Consider the following 10,481-nt stretch of genomic DNA (forward strand, 5'->3'; position numbering starts at 1 on the left):
CCCAGGCTTGCTCTGCCATCGAGGCCAAGAGGGCGCCTGGGGTGTAGTGGAGATGCCGGAGGGTGGGCTCAGAATAGGTCACGCGTGGAGGTGAAAAGGGTGACAGTCTGGGGGTGGGGTCAGAATGGACCTAGAAAGCGGGGGCGGTCCCTGAAGGGCGATCAAGGGCGAGGGGACCCGGCGGGTCAGTAAGGGACCTTGAGTAATGGATTTGGAAAGGGCAGCCCGGGAAGACTCCGGAATGTGGGCCGCGTTTTATGATTACGAAGCGCGCAGTGAGGATGAGCTGAGCCTGAGGGGAGGTCAGCTGGTGGAGGTACTGTCCCAGGCCGCTGCGGTGGGCCGGCCAAGTGCAGCGGAGCCTGGGCATCTTTCCAGCCAGCTACATGGCGCCGTGTGGCCCGGTGCTGCTCGCCTGTGCATGTAGATGTCGTGTGCACCCCCTCGCCAGCAAGAAGGATGCGCCACATCAGGATTCTTCTACAGACGTTTATTGTGGGTTTGACTGCAGAAGCGAAAGACCCCAAGCCCAGAAACGGTTGCTGCTTATATAGGCCTAGGAACAATGTGTCTCTGCGTGATTGGTGCTCACCTTGAGCCCTCATTAATATGCTCCGGGTTGAGCTGTGATTCGTCATTACGACTCCTTGCACATGCGCGAACGGTTTGCCAGCAACGTGGCGTGTACGCCCTTCGGGTCGGGCGCCATCCTGTAGTGGCGACCGTGGCGGCTTCTCACATCTCCTCCTTTTTTGTTTTATAGACCAAGGCATCTCTCTTGCTCAATCTCTAGAGTAGGACACCTTATCGCGTGCAATGAGATAGGACTCAGCGATGTGCAAAGGCTGTCCTAAGGAAAAGGAACCCAAGTCATAAGATACCCTACTGCGTGCAATGAGCAGAGCTCGGCAGTGTGCAAGGGCTATCCTCAGACTGCGAGCGTCACTCATCCCAGTGCAATGGACAACAAGGTCCTCAGGGTGCAAGAGCTGACAGCTCATGGGGTCAAGTTCTAATTTTTGAGCATGGATAGCCACACATCTGAGGAGGTGCCAGTATCAAGTGCTAGCAGTGCTTGGGTGATAATGACTTTGTCACGTTTTTTTGTTGAGCTCTCATTTTGCACAACAACCATAGCAATAACACTCCTCCACAGCATATAATTGCAGCAAATATAATCACTCCCACCCATTCCTTAAAGTAGGAAAAAGCAGAAGAAAGCCAGGAAGTAAAACCTCCAAAGGCAACTGGTTCCACGCACGTCCCATTGAGGCTCAGTACGTGGATCTGTAGCTTCTGTTGTAGGTCTTCCAATTCCACAGACCATTGCCCTTTTAAATAATCTGAAAGATTTTGGTTGCTAAAATGAGAGTCATTAATATATTTAAGAGGTGTAATACATAAATTGGGCATAGAGGAAACACAACTTAACTGGACCATCTCGGTCAAAGAATTTATCTGATGCTGTAACAAATCAACTCTTTGATTAACAAGTAGGATTCCAGATGCCACCTGCGCATGGACCCTTTGTAAAGTTACCAATGCTTCTGAAGTGGTCTCGGCAATCTGATCGATAGTGGTGGCTGTTTTAACTTGATTTGCCATGGCCACTCCAGCGGTAACAGCTGCCGCGGCAGACACTGCTACGACCGCAAGTGATGGCCGCAGTGATGCCAAAGTCTCTGTTGTGCCTGAACAGAGAGGCTATTGGAAAACCATCAGCATTGGCTTCAACTGGAATAGGAACCAGTGTGGGAATCCTAATGACTACGGCTAAGGAAGGATTCAGTACCATTCCAGCACTCAGACAGAAAGCAAACATGCTTGGTACTATTACAAGGAACCATAAATTTTGGGTCAGAGACATTAATTATCAACAAAAAGAAAAAGGGGGCTTTAAGGCATACAGGTAAACCGGGTATTAAATCAGAAGCCAACATCTCATTGAAATGGCTGACTCTTACTTGTCCACTACTACCATTACGGCTCCCCTGAAAGATCCTCAATTGATAGGTAGTGTTAAACAGTCTATCAAAAGGAGTTAGGACTGTAGAAATACCTTTTCGATTGGGGAGTATCCATTGAGACCAAGGCCAGGTATTATTTGAAGCTGTTTGATTACTATTAGGGTCCCAATGAACTCCAAAAAAAGGAGGTGAGAACTCAAACCCTGGAATGATTTCTTTAGGACTGTTCCCAGGAAACTGACAGTGTGAATATTCTGGTGGAAACTCGGAAGCCAAAACCGAAGGTGTGGGATAGCAATAGGGCAAGATTTTCCTCTTAGTGGAGTTGCCCACATTAAGCTCTATCTCTGGTTGTGCAGGTTGTCTACCCTATTGAGTTATAAGAATGGAGTTTATAGCAGTGGTCTGATTGTTTTGGACAAGTGGTCTCGACCCCATCCAATGAGCAACAGCTCCTTCTTTGATCCAAATGCAAGGTAGGGACATATTCTTGGTCATAAAGCATAGAATGCTATTAAGAGTAATATTAGTAGAACTATAAATCTGAGGCTCCTCTCCAGTAGGAGTGAGGCACGGGACTCCTTGTCCACAGTTTGTTGAGAAGAATACTGGTAGCACTGATGAATTTCAATGTACAGGCATTGGGACAGGCCAGGATTTTACTATAGCCCACAAGGGGACTCCCTCAACTCGTACCGACTCTGTTATCATCACAATTCATAGAATCTATGTTAGAGGTCTTATCTGGATGGTCAACTTTTGCTTCTCCATGGTCTTCTTGCAGGATTCTCACCAATCTTTCTGACACCCAGACAGGATTGTCTTCATCCTGAAGAAAAGCACATACAGCTCCCCTGGATCTGGTTAATACGGGATCCGGGCCTTGCCACTTATTGCTCAAAATGTTTTTTCCATCTTGCTCTTTCTAAAGGGGGTTTTGGCCATTGGCCATGTCTATCGGCCGCCAATTGGCCGTGATCATCCAAATTTAAAAAAATTTAATGTAAATAGGGTGAGGGATAAAGTTGGTCTAGGAGTGGAGGATGCTCCTATACCTCCTATTCCCCCTCTTTGTTTTAGTAGATATTGTTTGATGGTGCGATGAGCACATTCTACAATACCTTGACCTTGAGGGTTATAAGGCAACCCAGTGAACTGTTTTACCTGCATTTGTAGACAGAATTGTTGAAACTTGACAGAAGTGTAAGCAGGGCCACTATCAGTCTTGAGCATCATAGGTTTTCCCCATGCACTCCATGCTTCCAAACAATGTTGGATGGCATGTATAATTTTTTCTCCTGATAACGGGGTAGCATGTATAATGCCAGAACTAGTATCTAGTGATACATGGACATATTGTAATTTTCTAAAAGAGGGGACGTGGGTCACATCCATTTGCCAAACATCTAGAGGTCGAATGCCTCGAGGATTAACACCTATAATAGGTTTATTAATAAATTCAACACACTTTGCACATTGCAAAATAATATTGCGAGCCTCTGCGCGTAAAATTTGAAATTTTAGCCTTAGGGTATCAGCAGGAACATGATATAAATTATGAAAATCCCGTGCAGCTTCTAATGGGGATATGGATAAGATGGAAAATCCCCTTGTGGTCTGATCAGCCAGGGTGTTGCCTTTCACCATTGGGCCCGGAAGTAAACTATGAGCCCGTATATGCTGTATAAAAAATGGATGTGATCTCAAACAAATACAATCTTGAATTTGTCTAAAAACATCAGCAACTCTACTAGATTGTTTAATTAACCCTGCTGTTTCCAATTGAGCCACAGCATTAACAACATAATGGGAGTCAGAAATGATATTAATGGGGTTGCTAAACTTGCAGAAAACCTCTAGAACCACTAAACACTCCACCAATTGTGGAGTGTTAGGAGTGAATTGTAAGGTGACCACTTGATCTTGGATAACATAGTAACCTTTTCCAGTCTTAGATCCATCTGTATAGATATCTAAGGCATTAACAATGGGTTTAGACGAGGTGACCTTTGGGAAAATAATAGGATGTTTTATGGCAAATTGCAACAAGGGATGCTTGTGGTAATGGTTATCAATTGCTCCTGTGTATGTACATTTTAATATGGCCCACTCATTAATAGTGGCACACAAGGTTTGCACTTGTTCATTGGTATATGGGACTATAATGCAGTCAGGCGACCGCCAAAATGCACCCATGCATTTTTGATTCCTTTATGTGCCATCTCAGCAATCATGGTAGGGTAATGTTCTATAGTTTTAGAGGGGGGAGAATGAGGATGAATCCATAACAAAGGTCCATTTTGCCATAGCACTGCCGTTGGGCTATGGGCAGTTTGTAAAACAGAGTAGGAAAGGTAGTTGAGGTATTATTCTTACCAACTGAGCCTTAGTTATGGCTGATTCCACCTTTTGTAAGGCTTGTAAAGCCTCTGGAGTAAGACACCGTGGGGAGGAAATATGAGGCTCCCCCTTTAGGATATTAAATAAAGGCTTAAGATCTGCAGTAGAAACCCTGAGATAGGGACGTAGCCAATTTATATCTCCCAATAATTTTTGAAAATCATTTAGGGTCTTTAAATGATCTCTTCTTATCTGTACCTTTTGTGGTCTAATATAAGATGATCCAACAGTGGCTCCAAGGAATTGGCCCACTGTGAATTGTTGGACCTTTTCAGGGGCCACATGTAAATTATAATCTTTTAATACTTTGATAATATCACCATAGGCTTTTAAGGTACTTTGTTCTTCAGATCCTGATGAGAATATCAGCTATGTAATGGAGGATTTTAATACTTGGGTGAGCTTTTCTAATAGGTTCTATGGCATGTCCCACATAGAGCTGGCACATAGTAGGACTATTTGCCAGGCCTTGAGGCAGAACCTTCCATTGATATATCGTTGATCAGGAGTCTCATGATTAATTGATGGTAATGTAAAAGCAAATCTACATCTATCCCTTCTATTTAAAGGAATAGAGAAAAAACAATCCTTAATGTCCAGTATAATAATTGGCCATCCTTTTGGGAGAGCTGGTAAGAGGGGTAAACCCTTTTGAACTGGTCCCATTATATTCATTTGTGCATTTATAGCTCTTAAGTCATGCAATAATTGCCACTTTCCTGTCTTTTTCTTAATGACAAAAATAGATATATTCCATGAAGACTGGGAGGGTTCTAAATGACCTAACTCTAATTGTTCTTGTATCAACTGTCTTGCCGCTTCTAACTTTTCTTTAGGTAGTGGCCACTGAGGTACCCAGACAGCGTCTTTTGTATGCCAAGGAATGGGTAGCGGCACCTCAGTGGCCTCTAAGAAAAACCCAATCCTTGTCTATCCTTATGGTCTGCCTTGTAATCTTTTTCCAAGTCCCTTTCCTGGGATATAACTCATCGCTTGCATCATTTTGACTATTTTCTGAATAATCATTTGTTAAGATAAAATTTAAGGCTGAAAGCACATCTCTGCCCCACAGATTGACCGGCAGACATCTCTGCCCCACAGATTGACCGGCAGAGGAAGCACATAGGGTTGGAAATGACCAGTTCTTCCTTCTATATCTCGCCACGTCAACATCTTAGAACTGATCATAGGTGAAGATTCATAACCTAGTCCTTGTAAAGAATGTGCTGATTGGTTCACTGGCCAAGAAGAAGGCCACTAAGTGCTAGAAATAATACTTTTATCTGCTCCAGTATCTAAAATACCTTCAAATTGCTTTCCTTCAATAGTTAATTTTATAGTTGGGCGATGGTCTAATTGTAATGAGATAAAGGCCCCTTCCGTACCGGTGGATCCAAATCCATCATCCCCTCTCTCTTTGGTTGCACTGGGAAATAACTTATGAAGACTGGGCAGCAGAAGTAACTGAGCGATACGGTCTCCTGGTGATATAGCATAAATGCCACGAGGCGAGGAGCACATGGCCCTTACTTGCCCAGCAAAATCTTGATCAATTACTCCTGGATGAACTATTAACCCTTTTAATGTAGGGGAGGATCTCCCTAGCAATAGTCCCACTGTATCTTTTGGCAAAGGACCTGTAAAATCTGTAGGTATAGGCTGGCACCCCATCTGGGGTGTTAATACTGTTCTGGTGGTGGAGCAGAGGTCCACCCCTGCTGAACCCGGAGTGGCTCTGCGTGGGGGTCTGGTTGGCGTAGTGACACCGTTGCCCCACACTGTTGCGGGCCCTGGGGACGTAGGCCCCTCTGTCTGTTTTTTGACTCATTGCTCTCTTGTTTTAATGGTCTGCCTTTAATGTCTTTTACAGAGCGGCACTCATTAGCCCAATGTTTGCCCTTGCCACATTTAGGGCAGACACCTGGGATCCTTTTTTGTCCTTGTAAACTTTTAGGAGTACTTTTGCATTGTTTTTTTATGTGTCCCTCCATGCCACATTTATAACAAGTAACTCCTTTTCTTCCTTTGGTGGCTAGTAAGGCTGCTGCCAGGCCTGCGTTTGAAAGCGGTCCACCTATCTCTCTGCATGCTTTCATCCAGGCTTGTAGGCCTTTTCCCTTCCATGGTATAGTGGCACTCCTGCATCCTTTAGTACATTGTTCATATATAAGTTGTTCTACAAGAGGCATAGCAGTATCCTGATCCCCAAATATTCTGCCTGCCGCCTCCATCATGCATGGCTCATTTGAACCCTGTATTACTTTTGTTAAGTTTCCACTCACTTCTCTATTTGGCAAATTTTTCCAGGCCTTTATTGCAGTTGTATTAATCTGTTCATAGACCTGCAAAGGATAAGCTAATTGATTATTTACCCACTGTCCTTGACCAGTAAGCATGTCAAAATTCCAAGCTGCCTGTCCAGCTGCTGCATTAGCACGAGCTTGAGCTAGACAATAATTGTGCCAGATGGATTTCCATTCTAAATACTGGCCCATAGTAAGACATGCCCCAGTGAGTTGAAGCCAGTCAGTGGGAGTCATGGCTGTATTTGCCAATCTCTCTACTTGAGATTGTGTATAATTGGCATGTATGCCATAAGTTCTTACAGACTCTGCTAGCTCTTTCACTTGTTTATACTCTAATGGCTTATGGAACCTAACGTTGTCTGCGTCAGCAAACACCGGAAACATCTGTTGAAGCTTTCTGCGGGTCTCTTCGGAAAAGAAAGAGTATTTGCACTCATTTCCGCCTTTTTCCTGATAGGGAGGTGGCGTGCTGGGGCCAACATACTTTGGCCCATATTGCTCCGATTTATACCTAGCAGCTGCCTCCTCTAACGCTTCCTCCTCTTCTTCAGAAAGGCTAGACTCCTCTGAGCTCATTAGCTCAAGGAGTTCCAGTTCAGCCAGCAGGTACAGCAGCTTTTTCTCATTGCCTTCATTACTTCGTGGCTTGGTCCGCTTTTCTTTCTCTTTCTCCTTTTCTTTACCCTTTACTGGGTGTTTTTTGTTGCGCGCTCCCATATTTTTCTCTCGCTCTGTTACTGACATACTCTCTTGTAAATCTAATAGGACCCTCTGACCTCGTTTTACTTGGCTCTCACAATTCTTGTCTTGAATACAAGCTTTGATTAACCTCCATATCGGCCGAACACCTGGACTCAAAGTGCCTTCCTCCGCAGCTCTATCAATATCTTTTCCTAACTTATTCCAGCTTGGTAGGCTTAAAGAACCCGTGGTCACATACCAAGGTGCTAACTTATCTACTTCCTTGATAAAACGTTCTAAATTCCTATCTGAGATCGATAACCCTCTTTCTTTTAACAAACCCTCTAGAGCCGACACGACTGCCTTGGATGGTGAATTTCCCATGTTGCTTGTTTATCTACACAAGGTTCTTACACACGGGGACACGCGAGGTTATCCACACCCGATTTATGTGTCTCTTTCCTAGCAATCGCAAACCTTGTCCGGGCGGTGACAATTTAGGCAAAAGCAAACAGGAATTCCAAGAATGAACACAACTAGCAGGCCCAAGGCAACCACAAAGGATCCACACCGTAACCAAATAGAGGCATGTGTCTCAGAGCATGTCCGGCATACCTGACCAATACTTACCGGACGATCCCCACGTCATGCAGTTCTGATCCTCTCTGTCACCAGAGGGTCCTCGAAGATGCCTCGGATGTCTCGTTCCCGGGTTTCAGCACTACTTGTCGCACTCACCGCCTCGCCAGCAAGAAGGACAAAACAGGATTCTTAATTACGGGATTGATCGCAGAAGTGAAAGACCCCAAGCCCTCAATCCCAGAAGTGAAAGACCCCAAGCCCAGAAACGGTTGCTGCTTATATAGGCCTAGGAACAATGTGTCTCTGCGTGATTGNTNCTCANCTTGAGCCCTCATTAATATGCTCCGGGTTGAGCTGTGATTCGTCATTACGACTCCTCGCACATGCGTGCTGAACGGTTTGCCAGCAACGTGGCGTGTAAGCCCTTCGGGTCGTGTGCCATCTTGTAATGGCGACTGTGGCGGCTTCGCACATGTAGACTTCGAGCGCCTGGAACTCAAGGAGCTGATCGGCGCCGGTGGCTTCGGCCAGGAGGTGGCGGTGAAGGCGGCGCGCCGGGACCCCGAGCAGGACGCGGCGGCGGGCGGCCGAGAGCGTAGGGCGCGAGGCGCGGCTCTTCGCTATGCTGCGGCACCCCAACATCATCCAACTGCGGGGTGTGTGCCTGCGGCAGCCGCACCTCTGCCTGGTGCTGGAGTTCGCGCGGGGCGGGGCGCTCAACCGCGCGCTGGCGGCCGCCGCACCGGATCCCCGAGCGCCCGGTCCCCGCCCCGCGCGCGCGCGCGCGCGCGCCACACCACACGTTCTGGTCAACTGGGCGGTGCAGATCGCCCGCGGCATGCTGTACCTGCACGAGGAGGCGGTGGTGCCCATCCTGCACCGTGATCTCAAGTCCAGCAACAGTAAGTGAGGCTAGCCCCAAGGGAATGCCTGCCAAGCCCGACTTTTTTATGTGGATTCTAAGGATGGAACCCAGGTTCTGTCCTTGTGCTTGCAGAACAAGCTCTTTTCTGACTAAGCCATTCTTTTGCACCATGGCATGATCTGTAAGGAGCTTATTTATGTACCTACTTCATGTTTGCTAGTTTCCACTATCTATTCGTCCTTAACTGAGAGCAATATGTAGGTAGCCCGCTGCCACAGGACACGGTTGGCCTCCACTTGACCTGCAAACCTGACTGCTAGAGGCTCCTTCTGGAGGACAGCTAGAGGCCCCCCAGACAAGGACAGCACGTCACACCAGGCCCTCCTCTGCAGGAGCTTCAGGGTAATACAGATCCTGGCATTCTTCAAGTTAATCCTGCCAAACTAATGCTTATGATACATCACTCCTTACAGCAAAGGTTCAAGGCCATCGATACTGCTCTGGTGTTGCACCCAATCTGGTGTGTGTGTGTGTGTGTGTGTGTGTGTGTGTGCGCGCGTGTGTGTGCAGTTGCGTGCACACACATGTGTGGATACCAGAGGACAACCTCAGAGCTCCCTTGTTCCTCCAGTGCCTTTCGCCTCTTACTGAGACAGAATCTCTGACCTAGAGACTTACACAAGGCGAGGCTGGGTGGCCGGGAAGCCCTAGGATCTCACCTGTCTCTTCCCCAGCCCTGGGATTACAAGCATGCGCCCGCCAGCATTCCCACCTTTTTGCATGTGGGTTCTAGAACTCTCTCCTGGGCATGCATGCTTGCAGGCAAGAGCTTTACTGCCCTGTCCGAGCTATCTCCCTCATCCTGCTCAGTGCATCCTGAGGGCTGTACCACATGTCCACAAGCAGTGCTTGTTTGCTAGGTGTGTGTAGAGCCCAAGAGGGCTTGGAGATTCCTGCGTGTGCTTGCATGTGAAAGGTGATCTTTTAAAGTGTTCCAATTATCTGTAAATGGTTTGTAAAATAAAGACTAGTAAAATGGTTTCTGTTGATCCCGTCAACATGAACCTGTCTAGATGCTTGGTCTTTTATTGGCAGTTCCCTCCTACGTTAGCTTTTGGAAATCTTTTCACCCTCGGGACAAGTAACCTAACTTCCTGGGGTACTTTTAATTTCTTCAAAGACAGACTAGATTTCCTTCATTTTACAATGTTATTATCATAGTTCCTACAGTGCTTTCTTAGCATGGGGTCCCCTTCATCTCTAGCACCCTGTAAACACACACACACACACACACACACACCTACACACCTAAAAACGAAACCAGCACTCTAAATGGATTTGTTGGCTAGATACTAGCATGGCCAAGGATTTGTTGGGTTACCTCCACAAGTTTAATTAGCTAACTAGAATGGCATGAGATATTTGAGTGAATATGCGGTCTGCCATGTTCAAATCAGGAGCCGAGCTGCACAAGGCTCTGTCTTCCATGTCTGTTTGTGAATAGTGAAAGGTTTTGGAATTCCCTCTGCGGTATGTGAATAGTGAAAGGTTTTGGAATTCCCTCTGCGGTATGTGAATAGTGAAAGGTTTTTGAATCCCCTCTGCAGCATGTGAATAGTGAAAGGTTTTGGAATCCCCTCTGCGGTATGTGAATGGTGAAAGGTTTTGGAATCCCCTCTG

At 46.4% G+C, this 10,481-nt stretch overlaps 1 protein-coding gene across 1 annotated transcript in view; it reads left to right on the forward strand.

Annotated features, from left to right (window-relative positions):
- Positions 1-205: 205 nt before the first annotated feature.
- Map3k21 (mitogen-activated protein kinase kinase kinase 21) overlaps positions 206-10,481 on the forward strand; it is a 39,403-nt gene continuing 29,127 nt past the window's right edge. Inside the window, 5 exon segments of the mRNA XM_029532417.1 lie at positions 206-336; positions 338-404; positions 5,734-5,780; positions 8,407-8,518; positions 8,520-8,838. Of these exon segments, the coding sequence (XP_029388277.1) occupies positions 206-336; positions 338-404; positions 5,734-5,780; positions 8,407-8,518; positions 8,520-8,838 (676 nt within the window).

The sequence above is a fragment of the Mus pahari genome, chromosome 20 (assembly GCF_900095145.1).
Source record: "Mus pahari chromosome 20, PAHARI_EIJ_v1.1, whole genome shotgun sequence".
NCBI lineage: Eukaryota > Metazoa > Chordata > Mammalia > Rodentia > Muridae > Mus > Mus pahari.